The 22,651-nt window shown below is 39.4% G+C and overlaps 5 protein-coding genes, 1 non-coding gene and 1 pseudogene across 9 annotated transcripts; 4 read left to right on the plus strand and 3 right to left on the minus strand.

The window, feature by feature from the left end:
- The first annotated feature begins 129 nt into the window (after window positions 1-129).
- On the plus strand, window positions 130-4,365 carry LOC18591312 (wall-associated receptor kinase-like 14). 2 transcript variants are annotated; one of them, XM_007017363.3, is made up of 3 exons: window positions 131-1,151; window positions 2,534-2,611; window positions 2,855-4,365. In XM_007017363.3, the coding sequence occupies exons 1-3, from the start codon at window positions 449-451 to the stop codon at window positions 4,135-4,137; spliced, it is 2,064 nt and encodes a 687-aa protein (XP_007017425.2). In that variant the 5' UTR covers window positions 131-448; the 3' UTR covers window positions 4,138-4,365. The 2 variants fall into 2 exon arrangements, with proteins under 2 accessions (XP_017981897.1, XP_007017425.2); XM_018126408.2 differs by lacking the exon at window positions 2,534-2,611 and having other exon boundaries at window positions 130-1,151.
- Window positions 4,366-5,935: 1,570 nt separating this feature from the next.
- On the minus strand, window positions 5,936-7,895 carry AOS (allene oxide synthase). Its single transcript, XM_007017364.3, has one exon. The coding sequence runs from the start codon at window positions 7,759-7,761 to the stop codon at window positions 6,166-6,168; it is 1,596 nt and encodes a 531-aa protein (XP_007017426.2). The 5' UTR covers window positions 7,762-7,895; the 3' UTR covers window positions 5,936-6,165.
- Window positions 7,896-10,419: 2,524 nt separating this feature from the next.
- LOC18591314 (tRNA-processing ribonuclease BN) lies at window positions 10,420-12,439 on the plus strand. 2 transcript variants are annotated; one of them, XM_007017365.3, is made up of 5 exons: window positions 10,420-10,568; window positions 10,702-10,762; window positions 10,870-11,244; window positions 11,558-11,898; window positions 11,978-12,439. In XM_007017365.3, exons 1-5 carry the CDS (start codon window positions 10,488-10,490, stop codon window positions 12,194-12,196), a joined length of 1,077 nt encoding a protein of 358 aa, XP_007017427.2. In that variant the 5' UTR covers window positions 10,420-10,487; the 3' UTR covers window positions 12,197-12,439. The 2 variants fall into 2 exon arrangements, with proteins under 2 accessions (XP_007017427.2, XP_017981836.1); XM_018126347.2 differs by having other exon boundaries at window positions 10,434-10,568; window positions 10,666-10,762.
- Window positions 12,440-12,633: 194 nt separating this feature from the next.
- Window positions 12,634-15,399, minus strand: LOC18591315 (octanoyltransferase LIP2p, chloroplastic). Its single transcript, XM_088809154.1, has 5 exons — window positions 15,241-15,399; window positions 14,483-15,130; window positions 14,121-14,385; window positions 13,849-13,999; window positions 12,634-13,179 (listed from the first exon to the last, which is right to left on the minus strand). Exons 2-5 carry the CDS (start codon window positions 14,593-14,595, stop codon window positions 12,860-12,862), a joined length of 849 nt encoding a protein of 282 aa, XP_088665280.1. The 5' UTR covers window positions 14,596-15,130; window positions 15,241-15,399; the 3' UTR covers window positions 12,634-12,859.
- On the plus strand, window positions 14,956-15,045 carry LOC148761087 (small nucleolar RNA SNOR75). The gene has a single exon (XR_016028098.1). It is a non-coding gene; the product is annotated as a small nucleolar RNA SNOR75 (small nucleolar RNA).
- Window positions 15,400-16,418: 1,019 nt separating the features above from the next.
- On the plus strand, window positions 16,419-18,049 carry LOC18591316 (uncharacterized). Its single transcript, XM_007017367.3, has 5 exons — window positions 16,419-16,834; window positions 16,939-17,016; window positions 17,109-17,208; window positions 17,306-17,439; window positions 17,538-18,049. Exons 1-5 carry the CDS (start codon window positions 16,487-16,489, stop codon window positions 17,748-17,750), a joined length of 873 nt encoding a protein of 290 aa, XP_007017429.2. The 5' UTR covers window positions 16,419-16,486; the 3' UTR covers window positions 17,751-18,049.
- A 2,176-nt stretch (window positions 18,050-20,225) lies between these two features.
- LOC18591317 (putative E3 ubiquitin-protein ligase ARI8 pseudogene) lies at window positions 20,226-22,428 on the minus strand (annotated as a pseudogene). The gene is made up of 2 exons (XR_016027881.1): window positions 22,274-22,428; window positions 20,226-22,173 (listed from the first exon to the last, which is right to left on the minus strand). The product of XR_016027881.1 is annotated as a putative E3 ubiquitin-protein ligase ARI8 pseudogene (transcript).
- Window positions 22,429-22,651: the final 223 nt, after the last annotated feature.

A 22,651-nucleotide genomic window follows, 5' to 3' on the forward strand; every position in this document is an offset into this window, starting at 1 on the left:
TGTAGATGATTTCTCACTCTGCACAATGATGAACCCCATTTCCATAGTTTTATCCTTTTTCTCAAAATCTGTTGTGGAGTCAATATCAAAACCCCAAGATGGTTACTAGTGTTTCTTTTGCTGTCAGTGTAACTGCTTTTCACTGCTGACAAAAACCACGCCAAATTTCTAACTACATAAGTTCCTAGTATTAAACCAAGTGTTTTATTCCAGAAAGGAACAAGAGCAGGACACCTGAGAAAGAAGAGAGAATTTCCTTTCTTCTTCCAAGAGGACTCTTTTCAAGGCTTCAAGCGCCCACAACTACGGAATGATCTCAGCAAGTAGAGAATTCCAACGTCTTTGATCAATCCACCCTTGACATCTAATGGTCCTGAAGAGACTCCCAGTCCATCTCTCTTAAACAAGGATTCCTTATTTTGCTTTTACAAGTTTCGATCGGCAAAACATGAAAGAGCCAGTTGTTTTGTTCTTAGCAATCTTTCTGCTTTCATTAATCACGGCTCAAGCATCCAAGTGCAACCGGTCATGTGGCGACCAGACTGTTCCTTATCCATTTGGATTCTCTGCCGGCTGCCAAATCCCTCTAAACTGCAGCTCAAGTAGCCAGAAGCTTATCGCCGGTTTTCCAATCCTGACCATAAACGCTGATCGCATAAAAATCAGCATTGAAGCCACTTGCAACCGTCCACTCCAAGCCCTTCACCGCCTTTATGGCCCCAATTACGCGCCAACATCTCGGAACGCAATTCTGTTGCAAAACTGCACCTCGCCAGCGCCATGCATGATACCATCAACAATGGTTTACACTCATTTCGAGGCCCTTGCTTGCTCTCCTGACAGCAGCAATATAAGTTGCTATTCAGAAAACAATGTTAACGGTTTCGCTGATTACACCAAGGTGACTCGAACCAACTGCAAGTCATTTTTATCGTCCATATCAGCAGAATCTTTCAATGAATCAGCAGTCCTGGAGGTCCGGGTGGTTGAGCTAGGGTGGTGGCTTCAAGGACAGTGCTCTGACTTCTGTTCCGAAAATGCAATTTGTGATGAAATTGTTTCACCGTTTAGTGGAAAGCCAGGATTCCGTTGCAAATGCAAACATGGGTTCACAGGCGATGGATATCGTGCCGGCGATGGTTGCCGGAAAGGTCAGTTCTCCTTTACCGAATTCCTTTGAAATCTTACTTTATATTATTCAAGTTAATTCATTAAAATTCATTTATTTTGATGCTGGATTCAAACTTTGCAATCAACACATAACTTTGCTAATATGCCAACATAAAAGTCTTTGGAAACAAAATAAGCATGATTAAATTATATATTTCCAGCAGTTGCCCTGACTTTATTGCAAAATGAAGCATCGAATAAGAAAATTTTGGCTGAAAAGCAATATATGATGTACTATAAGAAGAGTTTTGTCCCCAATTTTGTTTTATTAGTCATAGAAGGAGATTTCCATGAAGAACTAGTGGTGGTAGACCATTCTCAACATAGCAGACTGAAAGGACTCATCCTGCAATTATAGTTCAATGCAATTTCTTTGCAGGGCAGCAAAGAGTGCCTCACTACACTGTTAAATGATCACAAACATCTTGATTTGCTGGCCAAAAAAGTAGTCGTGTTAGTGTCCCCAGCAGTAACAGGGGAAGAAAAGTAAATTCTGGCACTTAAAACTAGCTCTATTTTATGGGGGCCAGTCATCATTTTGTTGAAGGGCTAGTCAAACCTCACCATTCAGCACAAAAGGGAGCAAAATTTTTCCTTCATCATTTAGCAAGTTAATGAAGGGTGAACTTTGCAATCTTTCTCTTTGTCCCGGTGTAATCAACAAGATGTGTTAGTAAGAGGTTATCATTCACTCAAATGGGTAGTTTCACCTACCGCAACTGGGGGACCCTCTGGTAATTTTTTAGTTGTAGCAAATCCGACTGCATTAGTTTATCACGGAAGAAAGAGCTACCTGATCGGGAAACTCTAGAATCAACAATTAAAATATATAATATTGAGTACAAAAACTATTTTATTGTATTATATATAATTCATATACAAACAAGGAGAAAGATAGAGAAAGCAACGGCCTTGGGATCCAATGGTATTAGGTAGCACCTGGCTTCTGCTGGCGCAAAGCTGAGAGTTTATATCTTTTCTGATGCAAGGAAGTGATTAAGCATGATACCCCGTTGAGGTTTCTACATCGAGACTAAGCAAAATTGTCAAATATAGGGCAGTTCGATCAGATGGATTTGCATAATAGCAATTAATTTAGAACCTAAGCATAACTGCAGATGATTTGTTAAACCAGGCCGCTTTAATTTGCTTCACCTAGTAAAATAGTCTGCTAATCTTAAGGGTCAATAGACGTTTGTCCTCAAAGACCAGACACCTCCCAGGAATTTCCTAACGAAGATGCTCCTGAAAGTTTTCTTTAAAATCAGAATGTCATTGTCTGTTTAAACTAATGTACAAACTGCAAACTCTTTCTGTCTTACAATTTGTTTTCATGTGTTTGTTGCCATGTACAACCGAACAGCACCTTCAGATTGCAACCTTGCAAGATACATTTCAGGAAAATGTGGAGGAACGACTAGGGTCGCTGTTTTGGTTGGAGGTAATGATCAATTAGCATCAAACATCCTAGTATATGTTTCTTTGAGGATAGCCAATAATAAACGTATTCACAAGGCTCTTGTTTGAGGTAATGGCCTTGCCCTTGTATCATGGCCGGTGGCCTCAAGCTAGTGATTCAGTGAAAATGACTTGATGATTTATCAAATTACTCGTACAACAAATAAAGACTAGAATTAGTATATCCTATATATGCAGCACTAATTTTGGTGTTCATCTTCCTCAGGCATTGCAGCTGGAGCTTCTTTAATGATCTGTGCAGTTCTACTATGCTGCTTTGTGCAGAGGCAATCCAATTCAAAAGCCAGACACAGCACAAAACGCTTCCTATGCGAAGCTTCAGACATCAGCATTCCAATATATACATACAAAGAAATAGAGAAAGCTACAAATAGTTTCTCAGAGAAACAAAGGCTTGGAACTGGGGCCTTTGGAACAGTCTATGCAGGAAAACTCCATAACAATTCATGGGTTGCTATTAAAAGGCTAAAGCATAGAGATACTGATTGCATTGAACAAGTCATGAATGAGATCAAGCTAATTTCATCTGTCAGCCACCCAAATCTAGTGCGGCTCTTGGGTTGCTCCATAGAAAACAGTGAACAGATACTTGTGTATGAGTTTATGCCCAATGGAACTTTATGTCAGCACCTACAAAGAGAGAGGGGTGATGGACTTGCCTGGCCAGTTCGCCTTACAATTGCTGCTGAAACTGCACAAGCTATTGCTCATCTGCACTCTGCCATAGATCCCCCAATATACCACAGAGACATCAAGTCCAGCAACATACTCCTAGATTACAATTTCAGGTCCAAATTAGCAGATTTTGGTCTTTCTAGACTTGGAAGGACTGAAATATCCCACATCTCAACCGCCCCTCAAGGAACTCCAGGATACCTTGATCCTCAGTACCACCAAAACTTTCATCTTTCAGACAAAAGCGATGTTTATAGTTTTGGGGTAGTTCTTATTGAGATCATAACAGCACTAAAAGTCGTGGACTTTTCTAGGCCTCCAAATGAAGTAAACTTGGCTGCTGTTGCTACTGACAGAATCAGCAAAGGGCGTTTAGATGAGATCATTGACCCTTTAATAGAGCCAAATAGTGATTCTTGGACATTATCTTCAATCCACAAGGTGGCAGAGCTGGCTTTCAGATGCTTATCATTTCACAGGGACATGAGACCTACAATGATGGAAGTAGCAGTAGAATTGGAACAAATCAGGCTAAGTAGGTGGGTTCCTGCAGAAGAAATTACTTGTGCAGCTTCATCAGAAGTATCTCCTTGCTCTTCCTCATCCAATCTAAGCGAGCGACCGCTAAGCACGGCAGTTAAGACGGCTGGACTCGAGAATAGAGGCCTATTTATGCTTCAGATGTCTAATGTCGGTTGTGTGAACTCGATGGAAAGATTGAAGGACAATTCACCCGTATCAGTTCAAGATCCATGGTTAAGTGAACAAAGCTCGCCTTCATCCAGCAGTTTGCTAAATAATGTAACCCATTAACCCGGAAGTCACTCTTTCTTCAGATTTCAACTTCATCTCCTACTGTTTAACACTTGGTTTCATCAATGCAGTATTCCACAGTTTTGTTCTTTCCCCACGGTTTCTTAGAGTCATGCCCTACTGTATGTTTATAGACACTGCAGAAACTGTTCCCCTTAGCTTGACTTGTATCCATTCATGAAAGCTCAAAATGTTGGAATCTATTGTTATTATTAGGATTTATTTGCACCTTCCTTGGGCCTTGAATCTGGTTTTCCTTGATCACTCGGAAATTTTAGACCTCTGTGCTAATTTCGAACCTCGGTTCTCTTGGTCGGCTTCATCGACCCAATCCATAATCTAGCATTGCCAAGACCAGCCAGCAGCACATGGGAAATAGGGATAAGAAAATGACAAATAAAGAAATGGCTCGCCCATCCAAGCTACTCTTAATTCAATTGTATAGATGCATAGATTTTTTTTTTTTTTATAAATGAGACACAAATTAATGAATTCAATATTAAAATATAATAGATTCATGAATTTTATTTTATTTTATTTTGATTAAAAAATGAAGGCACGAGAATCTATGATATAGATACTCCTCTTTCGTTATCAAACGTGACATGTATAATCTGTTGCTGATTATAGAAAAATTTGATCTGAACGAACGGTCTTGCGAACAAGTTATCTTGAAATTGTCAACTTACTACTTTGCTGATAGTCCTCCATGTCCACCCATTTCTTTGCTTTATTTATTTTTTCTTCGTCAGAATTCAGATGGCTAGATGCAGTCGACCTACTCCGCTACAAAGTCCAAAGCATAGGGAATGAACAAGCCAGAGATGAAAGCAGATTTAAGCTGCCAGGCTGGATGATAAACTGGTCCAAATCAAACCACACAAAACCACCTGTCTGACAAGTAAACAAGACAGAACCCAACTTAGACAAAGATTACATTTCTAGTTTATTACTATTACAAAGCCAGGAAACAGTCTCCGCAGAAAAAAGCGTTGCCGTAGTCATATAACTTTCTATGCCTTGACCCAAAAAGGAGTGTTCAAAGTCCTTGAAATTTCAACTTAAAGGTGGGTTAGCTTGCACGTTCAAAATCCTTCCAAATTTTGATGGTAAAGAGCTCTTTTTTGGGGTATATGACCTCGTGTTTCAGTTTGGAAAGGATCAGCTGGGGAGCAAGAGAGGGAGGGTCAGGACCATTTTCTTTGTCCAGCAGTGCACTATCTTCACGTTCTTACGTTTCCAATTCATGGGCTCCAAACTCCCAACAACAAAAGCAATGGGCCTAGCCTACTCCAAATGCTTGGAGGATATTATGGTAATTGAGTGCAGGCCACAATAATGATCATTGATGCTAAGGACCACCACTTGGAGGTCATGCATGCTGATGCCAGGAGGACAGTCGAACCTATCCTTCTCAGCTTTCACAGTCAGGGACTTTGTTCAGAGATCTCAAACTTCTTACATTAGCGGCTTCTGTTGTACAATGTTCAGAGTAGTGTTCTTTTGGGGTTAACTGGTGAGTTTTGAACCAACCAAAGAATATGTATTACATCAAAAAATTTGAGTTTCCATGGCTGTCGCTGATTACAACCACTTACCTGCCTCAAAAGAACACACGCATCTCTCGTTTCTTATCTTGCAGACAGTCACTTCCAAGGTTTTCAACGCCCCAGTAGCCAACTTTTTCTTTCGTCAATCACACGACAGGTAAGTACCATTATTGCATTAGAGTCATTACTTCATCTTTAAAAATTTAAGCACAAGAAGGATTTAGATTTATACAAATAGGTAAACACAATTATATGGAAGCGCTATGCATCATTTCGCATTCGACCTTGAATAAATAAGCGGTGAATACAACTTAGGTACCTTCCTTCTGCACCCTGTTTCCGCCATGCCTTAGCTCAAGTATCGGGAGGGATACCATAAACAGTATGTCGACAACTAAGTTCATTTCATGCTAACAAATTACATTAATAACTTGCCAAATATACCCTAGACGAAACCTAAAAAGAATTTCTCTCCAAACTAAAAGCTTGCTCTCTTCAACGACGTTACCGTAACGGCGGCCCCCAACGGCGACTTACCGACGACGATCTCAAACGAATCGTAACGTCTGAACAGGTTCACCACCAGAAGCCTAGAGACAAGCACCACGAAATCCTTGCCGGCGCACTGTTTGTTCCCCAATGTCGGATTCTCAGTCTCAGGCCCGTTTGACCAAAGCACGTGCTTTAACAGCTTCTCCCCGTCGTCACCCACAAATCTATCCGGGACAAACTCTTCAGATCTCTCGAATATTTTCGGATCCTTTGTCGCAAAAGGTTGGAACCCGAACAACATCTCCCCTTCTTTCACTTCGAAAACTGCGTCGTGGCTCTCGATCAGAAGGTCTTTCTTTGCTTTCCCGAACTGTAACGGGACGGGAGGTTCGATCCGGAGCCCTTCGTATACGACGGATTTCATCAATGGCATCTGTTCCATGGCAGCCATCGTGAGTTTCCCACCGTTGGATCTGATGGCTGATCTGATCTCTTGTGCTAATTCAGTATGCAATTTTACTCCAGCTCTGGCAATCCACTTTAGCATGTTGGGGAAGAAAATGTTCATGCCACCGAGAGAATTAAAGCACGTGGCGAATAAAAGATTATGACAAGCTTCTTCTCGTGAGATACCCAGTTTCTCAGCTTCATCTAGAACGAAACCAGATGACTCGTAGAAAAATTCATAGAGTCTCTGGTAATCTTTCTTAACGAGAGATGGCGGAAGACGAAAACTGTGGATTAGGAGTTCTTCAACAAATTTTGGGAGACCAAGAGATAGAACTGGACCCACTTGAAACAGTACCCATTTCCTAATCAAGCTTGGACCATCAGCACCTAGTTTAGTATCAGGCGGGTTTGAACCGAACAAAGCCCGAGCCAAGAAGTTAAACCCAGCTTGATCATTGGCTGTCTGAAAACTGCTTTTGCCTTTCTCCGCCAGTTCTTTCTCTAACGTTTCAAATAACTCGCTGTAACAAGCTTCAAACTCAGGGATCACTTTATCTCTCCTAGATTTCAAAAGAAAAAACAGAAGTTGTTTGAGTTTGGCGTGTTCGGGCTCGGCCGGGTCGAGATATGACAGGATTCGGTAGCCGCCCGTGAGGTCGGTTGAAGGCATGTAAGTACCAGTGAAAAGGTCCTTTTTTTCAACTTTGTTCACATCAAAGAGAACAGGGAAACTCTTACCGTCGAGCAAAGCAACAACCTTTGGGTTAGGAGCGATGAAAGGACCAGGTGGCATGTTGGTTCTGAACACGGTTGATTGGTATTTCTGGATTCTCGACTTAAAAAATTCATCTCGCCCTTGGTTATAGAAATAGTCAAGCCGGTCCTTGATTGGTCCAACAAACGGAACCCCATAATTCCCAGGAACTTTCTTCAACGGAAGCTTGGCTTCTCCAGGCTCTGAAACCTTCACCGATGGTGCCGGTACAGATGGTTTCTCTGACACTGAGGCTCTAATCGGACAGACTATCACACGACGCGTACGCAACTTCGTTCTTGTTGACGAGGATAATGATTTGCTCGGTGAATTAAACTGCAGAGGCACAGAAGTGAAAGGTAAAGAAGAGGATGCCATTGGGGTTGGCTGACAATTTAATTTCTTCCTGACAGTTACGATTATACGTTACAGGAGGCAAAAAGGTTATGGAAAAAGGTCCGGGTTGCGGGGTGTGATGATAAGGCGAAGTGGGTTGCAAGTGGAGGAGAGAGTCGAGTCTTTATTTATAGGAGTGGGCAACAACATGGGTGGCAATGAAAGGTAAAAGGTTGCCGGTGACAGCTGACTTGTCCACAGCGCGCAATAAATCTACTTTTCCTTCGAGTTTCCACTCTCAACACGCACGTGTTCATCCACTGCTTTATTTATACCAGGCATGCAGCAAATTATTGGTTTCCCAACTTCTATTTATTAATATAAAGAGTATACAAATAGTATTAAAATAAATTTAAATTTTCATTAATATGAGTTTTTCATAAGAGATATCATAGTGATAATTCTGAATCAAAGGTATGAATGATCTTTGTCCACTTAACATACACCATGGACCATGACTTATTTTTTGGGCAACACCCAATGGTCCCAATGTGCTCAACTATAGAGCTCTAGCAAAGTGTCCTATTCTTTGAAGTAACATTTGAAAAACTTTTTGTGCCCTTTGTTTTTTCCATTTACGGGAATTATAAAACAATAACAAGCTTTGTCATGTTAAAAAGATTCTTGTTTTTTTAATTTTGTTCGAATTGGAGAGAGAATCTTCAGTTTCTAGGCATTTTCCTATGTGGAATTCGCACATGTTGTTCTGATTCCACGCGGTAATAGGTTTGGGACTTTGGAGGAAACTGTTCATTTGACTGCCCATGGTGTCTTCCATGCCAAAGACGTGATCTTTCTTGACATGGAAAACAATGAAGAAGAGTAATTCAATCAAGTAATCATATCCCTAATATTACATGTTTATATACTATAATAAATAATGACTTTATATATTTATTTAGTAAAGTAACACATAATCATTCGATAATGTTACGTTGTTAATATTTAAATATAAAACGATAAATGATATTTTAATTTAAAAATTTATTTAATTTAAAATAAAAATATAATATAATATAATATATAAGTAAAATTTTATTAAAATAATTGAAAATTTTTTGAAGTATTAAACCTTTCATAAAATTCGTACAGCTTACAACTCAACAAGGACTAAGGTAGACGAAAGTTTTGAATAAACTTGAATAAGAAATGGTACAAAAGCAGCTTAATTTTTGTACTAATTTTTTAAAAGGCTTGGAAAGTCTAAGAGGTTGAAGGGTCAAAACGCGAGAGGCGACAGGCCAAACCGCTGCATCTGCTCGTCAACTTCCGACCAAGCAACCTGGACTACGGCGGGTTCTCACTGCCGGCCAAATTTGACATATATTTCATGTGAATTTAATCCACTTTTTTGCATCAACACATGTGGCTTTTTGTATGGTTCTGTTGTGCTTCTTGCCCTCTTAAGGAGTTAACTCATCAGGTTGATGGGCTCTTGTTTTCATCCTGGGGAGGTTGCGGCTGAAAAGGTAATATGGTCCCGTCCTCCTATTGGTCGACCAGTGAAAATTCAACCAGAAATTGAAAAAGACATGCCCAACAGGAAGTGGGAGTCCGAGTAATGGGGCTAAGTGGCTAATCCTAGTCAACATGAACAGTTCCTGGCCAAAACCTTAATGGCTCGACGAATTCTCTTACTCAAAATATACTGCAAGAAACATTTTGAGCTCAAGAACAAAAAACCTTTCCTTCTGAAGTGAAATTAATCCAAACTCAATAATTCATATATATATATATATATAGTGATGGTTGTCATGACTTTGCCATATCCAATAGTACTTTCTTTATTATTTCAGTAAAAGAGAATAGTGTACCGACCTATTCATCGAAGGAAAGTCTTGGAACTCTATGCTTTTTCGACGTTATTTTGATGGTTTTGTTTGGCTCCAAAATCACTTTCCATGGATTAAAACTGGTTGTCTCTTTTCTAGACCCCGAGTATGTGTTGTGAAAGGATTTTGGTGGTACTGGTACATGTTGAAGGTAACTGGCTACGGTGCAAATCCTAGTATTCTGGAGCTTTGTCCTTAAGCGGAAAGGACGAAAGAGAATTGTCAACTGAGTTAGGACCTGCACAACTTAGCTTGAAAGCTAAATAGTATCATTGCTTGTCTACTTACTGCTGCAAAAAAGAATACAGGTTGTGTTCTGTGTCTTACAATGTAATGACATTGCATGAAATAAGCATGGACACTGTGTTTGAAAGAATTAAGGTTGTGTTGGGTGTTTTACAATGTAATGACATCGCAGGAAATGTCTAGATATAATGGAGAGGATGGACACAACTTGCTTGAAAGATAAAGAGTATCATAACCTGTCTACTCACTACTGTGGAAAAGAATTAAGGTTGTATTCGGTGTCTTATAATGTAATGACATTGCAGGGAACGCCTGAATATAATGGGCTTGCAGGTTATGCCATATCCTGTATAAATTTAAAGCAAGAATGGCTGAATGTAGTGGGCTTTACTCAGCATTTATGAGTGGATCAATGTCTGAAAATTTGTTTGGCCGTTAACGTCTTTCCTGGGTTGTTTTTCCATTTAAGCTAATGGGCTACTGGCTTCGAACAGCAAGCCCAACTAAGAACGTGTTGGGTTTGGCAGGAAGTGGAAACACCTCGTACCTTGGGAGAAACTGGGGGGGTTTAAGCGGTGGACAACCATTGACATCAACCAACTCTGCTAAAACCCTAAAAGACCCTGTAAGATGGAACTTCAACCTGTTTGTCTTGGATTTCCTGTCCCAAAGTTCAAATTGTCCAATCGTCGTCGCTTCTCTCATCAATCTGTAAGTAAAGTCTCACTCAAGTTTGTTACATTCTTCATGTTAAACCTCACCCTTCCTCCCGCTTGTTTCTTTTTTTCATTAATTTTATGAAAGCCAGAAACTCACTCTTGTCTCCAATGATCGAATTTTGAAGGCTCCTGCAAATGACCTCGTATTAAGAAATGGAGATGTTCGGCTTGGAGATGTCTCAAAGTGTACATTTTTGCATCATCATCTCGGATTTTTTGTGGTGTTAATGCTTGTTCTGCCTGCTTTGATGTTTGAACTAAAAACAAAATTCATTTTTTAATTCTAAATTCAGGGTGTTCGATGCCTAAAGTGAAGAGCTTTCATAGGTACTATACATTGTGGAGTTTGAACAGAGGAGGAATAGTGTGTGCTTTTGGTTCTGATCAAAACTCAAGCTTGAAACTTACTGGGAGGGAGAATTCCGGTGTGGCTATTAGTAGGTTTGGTGGGGTGGAGCCGTTTCGTGGTAAATCAGGTTCTGTTTCATTTCATGGGATAACTCACCAGCTGGTGGAAGAGAGCAAATTGATGTCAGCTCCTTTCCAAGAAGAAAAAGGGTCATTCCTCTGGGTTTTGGCACCTATTGCTTTGATTGGTTCATTGATTCTTCCACAGTTTTTCTTCAGTAATGCAATTGAGACTTTCTTCAGGGACGAGACACTCGTAGGTATTCTAAATCTCTAATTCAACTTGACCTTTTCCTTGCTTTGATGTTAGATGGTTTCCTTGAACTGGTTGCTTCCTTTTAGTTGAATGTCATGTTTGGAGCTTCGCATCTCTGCATCCTGATGCAGATGGGGTGAGATCAAACATGTTAGTCTTATAGCTGTTAAGTTTTAGTTTGAATTTTGCATGGGGGTGAAAAGGCTGATGGAGCTCCTTTCAGGGTCGAAGGTTCAATTGACCAATTTGACCAGGAGCTCTGTCCATTGTTTTGTTACTATGTTTATGTAATTCTTTTGCATGATTATATTGTGCAGAGATTGTGTCTTCTTTATCCTTTGAAGTGATGTTCTATATTGGTCTTGGAATGTTCCTGCTTGTTACCGATCATGTTCAAAGGCCATATTTGCAATTCAGCGCAAAGAGGTGGGGTCTGATTACAGGACTCAGGGGCTACCTAACATCATCTTTCTTCACAATGGGTTTTAAGGTTGTTGCTCCCCTCTTTGCCGTCTACGTAACTTGGCCAGTGCTTGGATTCCCAGCCTTGGTTGCAGTGGCTCCTCTCCTGGTGGGCTGTGCTGCTCAACTTGCATTTGAGAGGATTCTTGATAAGCGTCAGTCATCTTGTTGGCCCCTGGTTCCTATTGTTTTTGAGGTAATTGGTGTTTTAACTGATTTTGATTCATTCTGAAGACCGAATAAGATGATTGACGACTTTAAAATTGATTTTTCAGGTGTATAGATTGTATCAGTTGACCAAAGCTACTCAATTTATACAGAACTTTATGTTCTTGATGAAAGATTCTCCCAGAACCCCCGAGATGATGGAGAGAGGTAGTGCGCTTGTCGGAATGGTAGTAACTTTCCAAGTCCTAGCTGTGGTTTGCCTTTGGTCGTTCATGACGTTTCTCCTACGGCTTTTTCCTTCTAGACCAGTTGCAGAGAACTATTGATGTTCGCAATGGTGGTTCCCTAGGTATCCATGCATGTTCGTCTAAAGTACATAATAGGATAAAGTGTTTTGGGTCACTGCCGAAAATGGGATTACAGTTAGTAAAAGGTTGAATTAAGAAAAAGAGCAGGTGAAGTTCGTGATGTTACTCGAATGCTATTAGTTCTAACTTCTAATTATAACCTTTTATTATCTTCCTTCTGACGAAAGAATGTTTCAATGAGTATCTGCTTGTGTTGATACAGAGAGGCATTGTTTATTTCTTTCTCACATTGTTCGAATCTTGATGATATAACTTATTCTTGAACTGCTGTGCTTCCAAACTCGACAAACCACTCTCTTCACGAAGAACACTTACTGTAATAGTACTGCCTTTCTTCCTTGTCTTAACATCCAAAACTTAAAGTGCTCATGGATAGCTTTTGAAAGAAGGGAGGGTGAGGGTAAACCAAATAATTTTGTACTTTTCTTTGCCTTTCTAAAATTTCAATCATACACTATAAAACACTTTGGACTTGGGATTCAAGGTAACTAAACTTCTACAAGGTATGCAAATTTTACACGTAAATGTTCTGAGAAGAGTTAAGCAAAATAGTTCATGCCCTGGAGGGTTGGGATATTTGTTTGAGGTGATTTGCTATTCTTCTCAGCTCCTTCGATCTGGTTATTGTTTTTCTCTCCAAAATTCTGACCCAGGGATGGCCTTTTGGTGGATTTCAAGCTGAAAAACTTCACAAAACTCCTTAATCAAGGACTTGTACGAGATATCAATCAGCTGACAATCATCAGGATTCTGTGTATCTGCTCTTGTGGATGACTGGAATTCTTGAAGCAACCCCTGAATACTTCCAACCTGACGATCCTGTAATCCACATGGGACTATCCAACTGAAGGGAGTCAGGTCTGTGGTGACATTAAGTGCTAACCCATGGTATGTTATCCACTGAGATACTCTTACGCCAATTGCAGCTAATTTCTGATTCCCTGTAGCCAAAATTAATAGCCAAATGATCAGCAGGCCAGGTTATTTCTCCTAAAAAAAAAGTTAGATCAGAACAAATGATGTTGGTACTATTGATACAAGGGCTGTTGTCTTAGACAATGGTGATATCTTCATATTGCCAAGCAGCTAGACAACATAAAAGTGCATGGTTTGAGACTCTCACCCTTCCCATGAGGTCAAGACCCTCAATTGGATATGAAGTTACTATCGGTAAGAGAACTACAAACCATAATGATAGCTTGCACTCTTAATTTGAAGGACTAATATGAGTAGAGTGAGTCTAATAAACCTGCTTGCTCCCTGCATCTACAGCTTCGAGCAAAAGATACATAATGCAATAACAAATAAAAAATGACAACCATATGTGTCTTTCCTTTGCCTGTAATGTCCCACAGTAAAATTTCATTTGAAAGGCATTGAGGGATGAACACTGTGAAAGCATAACTGACAAAGTTAGAACAGATGTGCTCAACTGTTCAGTAACTGGAAATGCAATCACAACCTATCAAATATTGAAAGAGTAGAGTAACTCCCTTCTCCAAGATGTAAACAGTGCAAAGTTTCAATCTCATATAAACCTAGTAGGAAGAGAGAAGAATCACATTATGAAAACAGAGCAAGCATCAAATGAAAAAGATAAGAAATCTTACCAACCCAAACACCCGTTAAACCCTCAATCCTAGAAGCCTTAATAGAAAATGTTGATGAAAGAACACGAATCACCACCTCCTCAAGTGCCCTAAGATACCAGTGAAGATCCATCTTGTGATTCCGAAGATTAATAATGGGATACATAACTAGCTACATTTCAACACAGGCAGTAAACAGAAGAACAAAAAAAGTCAGTCCAAATAGAATATTACCCTGAAATCAAATTGATTGAAAATTGTTAGCCCATCTAGCTTGAAAGTTAAAACTATACCTGTCCAGGGCCATGGTATGTAACTTCCCCGCCTCGTTCAGTTCGATAAACATCAAAAGGAGCTTCCGCTAAGTCAAAATTCAGGTACTTTTCAGAGCTACCGGTGCCCATTGTATAAACAGGGTTATGCTGGAGAATGATTAATGTATCTGGGCAATCCTCGTTTCTTTGAAGCAATGCTTTCTTCTCTTCAACAATTTGTTTTTGCCAAGACCATGCCTTTGCATATGGCAATAGCTCCTTGTGCAAATCATAACACTCGCAACTGTGGAAATGGAAGTTAAAAAGCATGAATTTCGTGGGGTGGAAATAAATGGAATTTGTTTGTGAAAATGCTTGAGAAAAGACGAGAGGAAACTTACGCTTTTGTTTTTGTTTGAGTTACTGGGTTGAATCGGTGAGGTTCCTTTTGATGCTTTACGGCTGTGCATGTTGTTGGGATTGTTCTGAAACAAAGATTTGGTGCAAGAATCATATCTTATGAATCTCTGTAACTAAGCATTAGTGAACAATTTGGGCTTTTTGCTGAAATGCTAATAGTTCCCCTCTGGAAGCGAAGAAACCGAAGATGTAATGAATGTGCAGATTCATCTGGACCGTTGACAATTTGGTTTGGAGATCTTAAGGCTAAGTTAGACATTTCACTTGCCGACTTCTGGTCTGTTATGTACTTTTAATACTCAGTTCAAAACAGAGGAGCCCTAATCAAACTAGCTATAAAGGTAACTGATGGAGAAAATAGCAAAGCAGTCACCCTGAAGTCATTCGCTGCTGCTTCGGCTGCGATTATTTAACATGTAAATTCTGCTGAATGAGATTCCATTGATGGGGTTTTTCTCTGTGATGATAAAAGATGATGATGAGTCTGATCTCTTCATCTATTCCATTCACCTTGACGACAAATCGAGGCATTTGTCTGAGAGAGAAAGATCCCCTCTTCTCTTTTACCTTCTATGAATCTCTGTTTCTCAAGATGCCTACTTGTTTGCTTCCCAAGAAAATTCTGGGAACTGAAAAAAAGAGAAGTCCCAATATTTAGATTTCAAAATCGACAATTCTTGTTTGAATTGCAAAAGCAGATTATGTTCCAATAGAGTGCGGCGATGATGATTGAAAAGACCTTTTATTTTCTGAGGCATGTCCTCTGATAGAGTCTCAAGCACTTTTGAGCCGCATATCTTAATCAAAATCAGGGAAAACTTTTTGTGCTAGTGTATTTGTATTTGTTTGTCTATAAAAACAGAGTTAAATACAGCTCTGCATGGGCAACCATTTGATCAGGACCAGTTCATTTTCATGTTAAAATCTCACGATTTCATTAAATGAAGTCCCTATGTGATTCTCCATGAAAGGGCCTATGCTGATGTAAGAGCAAGCAGGTTTGTTCGAGAATTCTGGATGTTTATATTGGATGGGAAGTTGCTTCTTGCCTGGGAAATGCAGACTGTACAAGATTTCATACTCTGATGCATCTTTTGCATTGAAATTTCAATGTAGTGTTTTGACCCAATGATCACCGCACACTTCTTTAACAGGTGGGAAATGGGAGGCAAGCATTCAACTGTTAAAATCCCACTCCTTGGAGGATAAAAAAAAGAATCTTTTCCCTGGTACCAATGCGGAATTTTGTGGATCTTTTCTTTCAGAATGTGAGATGTTTCTTGGAAGTGACATGGAAAGAATGTCTTTATAGTCTTGTACATCTTTTCATTCTGTGAAATATCCTCTGACGTGTAGATTCGAAACCTGGAGAGTGAACCGACGGTCGATTTGATTACAGACACCTCAAAGACAGATGAAACGTGAAAGGTGAACTAACGGTAGTGGTTACAGACAACCTAGGACTAGAGGACAAAATAGGATCAAAACTAAAATCCAAAAAGACAAAACTAAGATCAAAGTGAAGAGCAAATTAACGGCAGTGAAACCTGGGATTGTGCTGTTTGATTTGCTCCTCTGATGACAAATCACCACGTGTCGCCGACGACTAATTCTTCCTGACGGATGCACGAATCACCCAGCCGGCACCCCTCTCCGTACTCCAAAACCGGACAGAAACAGAGTCTTGTCCGATGTGGGCTGACACATGTTCGGCTCACAGCAAAACTGAGCCCACAGGCATGGGAATTGGAAAAGCGCCACGTGGGTCTAATAGCATTGTTTCGTCAAATTTTGATACCAGAAATTCAAAACCTACCTCTCCAAGAAATAGTGCAAGACGCCCACCCCGTATGACGACAAGTGCAGCTAATATACTGCGAATCTTCCCGTTCAATTGCATGGTATAAAACGAATAGACACCCCCCACCAAGACTAATACCAAAAAAAGGTTCAAAAGACTTTCGATTTTCTAAAGCCAAATAACAATGGCTACCACTAGATTGTTGCGTTCGTCTAATAAGCCTTTGGGTCGCATTTTTGCTCCTTCTTCTTCTTGGCCTTCTTCGTCGGTGAAGAATGTTAGGTGTGTAAGCAAGGGAGGGTTAGATGGGGAGAAGAAAGTTTGTGGGAGTAGTGAGAGGAAACCAACGGTGGCTGTGAAGGCGGCTTCTGTGGCAGCAGCCGAGAATGTGGTCATATCAGAGCCACGGGGTGACTGGGGAAAAGAGTTGGCATCTTCGCTCGCAGTTGCTATTAATGCTATGCGTCAGGTGCTGGTGCTGGTTGTCAAACCAAGACCTTGGAGATTACAAGTTCAGATGCTCATTGAAAAGGTATTCCCTGTCATTCTGATTATTAATCCATTCAATTTTCATATGTTTAGTAGTTTGCAAACAGAACAATTAAATTTAATTATCAGCTGCAACCATGCATGCAGGTTATAATTGATTCTCGATTCTTTACCCTATTTGCTGTTGCCGGATCATTACTTGGATCAGTCCTGTGTTTCATGGAGGTAATTACATGCTTTCAAAGAGGAAATCCTTACAATTTGTTTTTGTTTTATACAGTAGTATAGTATTTAACTGTAAAAATGACATCCTGCAGGGATGCTTTCTCATTCTGGAGTCATATTTACAGTATTTCCATAACTTATCACAGAAGTCAGATCAAGAACATATCATCCATCTACTGATAGAAGCCATAGGTATTCCCTTTGTCCATTCATATATATGTTGTGAAGTTCATTATTGAGTTGACAGTTGAGTATCATTATTGTTAGTAAACTTTTCTGTTCTTTGCAGACATGTTCTTGGTTGGGACCGCAATGCTTATTTTTGGGATGGGGCTGTACATCATGTTTGTGGGATCAAAGACTATGAAAGGAGGTGCTCCATCGCTTCCAAGGTCGAACTTGTTTGGGCTCTTCCCTTTGAAGGTATTCAACTTTTCTTTTATATTTGTTTATACCAACTATATCTATATATATGCCATCACCTCGAAGCATGTTACATGATTTTCTCTATGTTCTTTCAGACACTTCCAGCATGGGTTGAGATGAAATCAGTTTCACAAGCCAAGTCTAAAATCGGGCATGCCGTGATGATGATACTTCAAGTTGGAGTTTTGGAGAAATTCAAGAGTATACCTACTGTTACTAGCTTGGATCTTGCTTGTTTTGCCGGGGCTGTATTTGTTTCCTCAGCATGTATATTCCTTCTCTCGAGGCTTTCAGCTGGCGGTAGCTAGCATGGGATAGATAGGGAGCCGAGAAGTTTACATACTGATACGTACTGATACTTATACCAGAAAGAAGATTGAGTAGAAGAAGAAGAAGAAGAGAAAAGCCCTTTCATTCTTTTGCTTATTAATTCTTTTTGATTCATCACTGATATATACATAGTTGTATAGACGCAATGCTTTCAATTAGATAAGAGAAAAACAAAGAATACCTTAAGGGTAATAGTACATGTAAAAGAATAAGCTTCAACATCAAGGAGGTTTGCTAGGCACTGCTTAGCCATAATATCAAGAGTTCTTTTTTTAAATGGGTTTAACAATAGATATTCTCATAATTTTAACTGTTTTTAACAAAAAGAATTAAAGTTTTGACAAAATTACTCTTAATAAAATCGACCCATTTATTTGACTCCGCGTCTCAATCCGAAACCTATTAACGGGTCAAGTATATTTAAGTTTACGCCTTAAACTGACTCATATTTTTTGAGCTTTCCTCACCAGACTATTCATCTCTGGAATATTCTTTACCAGAAAAAAAAGCATTTAACTATTTTGAGTATTTTGAAATAGTTTTTGATACACGAAAAAAATCTATGAGCATTTTTAAGCATTTTAGAGTGATTTTTGATATATGAAGAAAAACTTTTGAACATTTTGAGCATTCATATTCGTTAATTATATTGTTAAATGGAATATGGTGTATCGTTTGAAGTTGTTGATTTTGTTAAATGAAATTCAGTAGTTTTGGTGATTTTTGAGAATTACGTGATTAGTTTTTAGGTATTGCGTGACTGACTTTGGGCATTGCGTGACTAGTTTTTGATAAAGTATTGCGTAACTAGTTTCTGATAAGACATTGCATGATTGACTTTGGACATAACATTGCATGACTAGTTTTTGATAAGGCATTGCGTGACTTGTTAGTAATGCATTGTGTGACTTAGGCATTGCTTAAAAATCAGTCACGCAATGTCTAAAAACCAATCACGTAATACCTAAAAACTAGTCACACAGTGATTAAGTCACGCAATACCTAAAAACCAGTCTCATAATGCTTAAAAAACAATCTAATCAATTTCAACTTCTCAATTTTGGGGTTCTATGAATAAACCAATAATCTCAAGAACCTAAAACGTATTTTTTTTTTTGCTAAGCCATGAAATTGTCCATTTCATAAAAGATAGGTTACAAAACTTCATAACCCTCCAAAGCAGAAGAAAATATATCCCTATCGGGAAGCCTTGCTCACTCCCTTTATACAAAAACAAAATATACCTTATTTACAAAATATTCCTTGAACAATTTCAACTCAAAATCCCATTAAAAAAATCAAAATCCCTAGCAAACATGCTTAATAATCATCCTAATCCCAAACACAATAAAACCATGAACCATTATAAAATCCATCAAACATGCTTTAACTGTTCTTTCTCCCTAAGCAAAATCACTACCTGCAAAGAACAAAATTGTTGTTCATCGCCCTTACGAGCCCCAAGATCCACCATAAAATAAAATAAAATAAGAAAGAGCTTGATGTCATCTCTACGAACTGGATGGCAAGATAGATATATTTGAGCAAAGAGAGAAATCGAGATTTAATTTTAAAATTTTTATCTGGATGGCGGGAGAGAGAAAACTGAAACTATTTTAATTTATTTGAAATTGTTTAAAGAGTATTATTATTAAGTCATGTAAAAAATTAACCAAAAATAATTAAAATTACAAAATATGATATTTTTGAATTGGGCTTATGAAGAAAGTTATTTTTCACAATTTCTTCTAATAGAGCTAATATCAATTCCCCTAAGATCTCTTTCTCATATGTTTCCATCATTTGTTAGAACAATATGTGATTCATTGTAAAGCATTTTCTATTTCGGTAATCAAATTTATAAATTTTATTCTTTTATACTGTTATGGGTTTGTCATCTCTTTCATAGGCTGTTATTGGTTTCCCTCGGGCTGCAATGGCTTTGGTCAACATCTGATATGGGCTGGTCAGGCTGGTCCGTCCAATCAGTTCCATACAGAACTCATCGGGTTAAACCTTTCTCTGCCCAGGAACGAAGCCTTTCTAGACTAGACTCAGCCTAACCTTGCCTGCATTCAATTATTATTTGTTCCCAAAGCCTCCCTCTAAGAACTCCATCTGGGACTCGTCTAGCTGTTGGATGTCATAAAGCATGTAACATAAAATGTTTTTTAAGTTCTATGTTTACGTAATACTCCATCAACGAAGCTCTCACACCAAAGAATAAGAAAAGATTATTTTTGGTGATGCTTTTTCCAATTGATTAAAGAGTTAAACAAAACTTTACTCAATCTTTTCCATAGAAAATTGCTCAAGTCTAGTTAGAATCCACTGCCACATAGAAAGAGGTGGAAAAGGTATGCATATCCACTTGCAATGTTCCATAGTTATTGTTGCCTTTCTGATGATAACGAGTTTAACTTTAATATCACAGTAAATTTGGATTCTACATATAATGGGGAAATAGAAAAGGAAAAGATTTTATTTGATAAGAGCGATTCCTCGCTAATCTGGGACATGAAATCCTGTTACCGATCATCTCCGTGGATGAAATCCTAAAAAAAGTTTGGAACTAGAAAAATTCAATAGACATTACACCCATTTAGATTCATCTAAGGTTGCCGGGGTTCGAGACACATGAAACATGTTGTGGCGGTCCTCGTATTGGCGAAGGTGCAGTGGTCACAAGCCCAAGTACCTCGTCTTGCACACATTCCACAAGACGTGGCAGAACCATTGTTTCTATAGCTACAATAGGGACAAACCCATGGTCCCTCGGAAAAGGAAGCCTTTATGTGTGTAGTCAAGATTTGAGCTCCAGCAACAACATCAGCAGCATCAGCAGTATTCATTGTCGATTCCCTTCTGGGTTTCTTTGAGACACTTGAAGAATTCTGGGATTTTACATCAGATAGTCCATTCTCTAAAGCTGTGACCAAGTTATCAAAGTAATTCCTAGTCACCGTGGTGAGCACAGAAAGCCTTTTACGGAAGTCGATGAATTCATTTTCCGGGTGCTGATCTTTCAGGAATGGTCGAAGCTCCTTCTCTGCGCAATCATGAAGCCTTTCCAAGCCAGACTCAGCCTGACCTTGCAAGTACTCAAACAGGTTCCTTTTAGCCGGGTCTTGATCAGGCAAGTAGTACCCATAGGCATATGTCCATGCAAGCACCCTTCTACATTCAACTATCTGTTGCCAAGCCTCTGTTAGAAAACTGAATTGAGTCTCAGGTAGGAGTTGAATGCGAGCAAGAATCTCTAACTGATTGCTTTGCACATTTTCCATATCGGCAGCAGCCTTTTTCATTGACTTTTGATTGGTCGCCCAACGTTCAAAGTAGTGAGAGTATCTCATCATATATTTCTTTGCCTTCTCTCTTCTTTCCTCTTCGGGATCCTGATTATAACGATTACAAGCACCATGATTGCTCCAATCTTTAAGGCATAGCCAGCAAAATTGATAATAGCAAGGTGCCATACATGACATGTGGGAACAACCCATGTTTTTCTCGATTGGTCTTCTGCATTTGGGACAAGGCTTGGTAAAAGCTAGAATGTAATTCACATTCTCAGCCTCCGAGCTGTTCTTCATTATCCATTTTCTCACAGTTTCGCAGTCCACAGGACGATGAGCTTCTTCACTACAATTCCAGCAAAACAAATGAGAGCAAGCACAAGAAACATCGAAATTTGTACTCCCAGCATCAAAATTAATAGCGTTTTCACAGCCTGGACCAGGACACCACTTGATCATCTTGCTATCTTCGATATATGACATAACAAAGTAACCAGAATACTTCTTTTTCTCTTCCTCAGATGCAAATACACCAATCATGTCTTCACCCACAGCAGCACGACAAGATGGCTCGGGACACTTGAGCAATAAACTTCCAGGGCCATCAGCAATGGCCGTTTTAATATAAGAACTCCAACAATCACTGCAATAAGGATGCCCACACACTGTGGACTTAATCCCATCTCGAGAGTAAGATTCAAAGCAGATTCTACAAAGAATATCGCCATGATCGGGCAATTCGATCAATGGTTTCACAACCAAGCCAGCCTTTTTACGGGCTTCACCTTCATCAGTAAACCATGAATCATGTACTTTACCCACACTCCAATTATAGTGAAGGAGTAAGATACTTGCCTCGACTTTCGAGATGGAAAGCACACCGGAGACTTCACCGATACTATCCTCCATACGGTGACGTATATCCGCTTCTTTCAGAACAGTATAATTCTGGTGCGACCTAGGGAGATTATCGGTTTCATCTTCTTGTAGAGCAATCCCCTCGTCATCATCCTCTGTATCCTCCGCGTTACAGAAGTAATAATCGCCATCGTCGTTGCCAAGGTTGTTGTCGTCCTCAGAACCCGACATGACGAACAAGCGAACCCTAGAAACCAAAAAAAAAAAAAAACCAAGCGTTGATGTTGATTGACTGAAAAAGCTGGAGAAACCCTAGGATATTACGAACAAGAGGAAGTTCGACAAACCTTCTTTTTCTCTCCTTTAGATAAAATCGAATCCTATGGAAACTGAAAAACCTATAAAGAGAATTGAGAATGCTAAGAGATTTGTTTGGGCTATGGGAAAGGGTTTTTATATATGATGAGACGATGAACCCTCCCACTACGATAACGAGGAAAGTAATGTTAGACTCTATGGGTAATATAACATGGATTGGTATCCTGTGCCGACATCCATATACATGCTCAGTGCACCCACCAATAAAAACAGTTAATCATGCCCACGTGGAGGCTGCTGAGATTCAATGGTTCATTTGGTTTTGATAAGATCATACCTTGGCGATTGGATTTGGTTCAATCCGTTCGTTAAGAAACCCAGTAAGCTCAGGACATCTTTGTTTCTAA

This window comes from Theobroma cacao, chromosome 8 (assembly GCF_053813885.1).
Source record: "Theobroma cacao isolate CCN51 chromosome 8, ASM5381388v1, whole genome shotgun sequence".
Classification (NCBI taxonomy): Eukaryota; Viridiplantae; Streptophyta; class Magnoliopsida; order Malvales; family Malvaceae; genus Theobroma; species Theobroma cacao.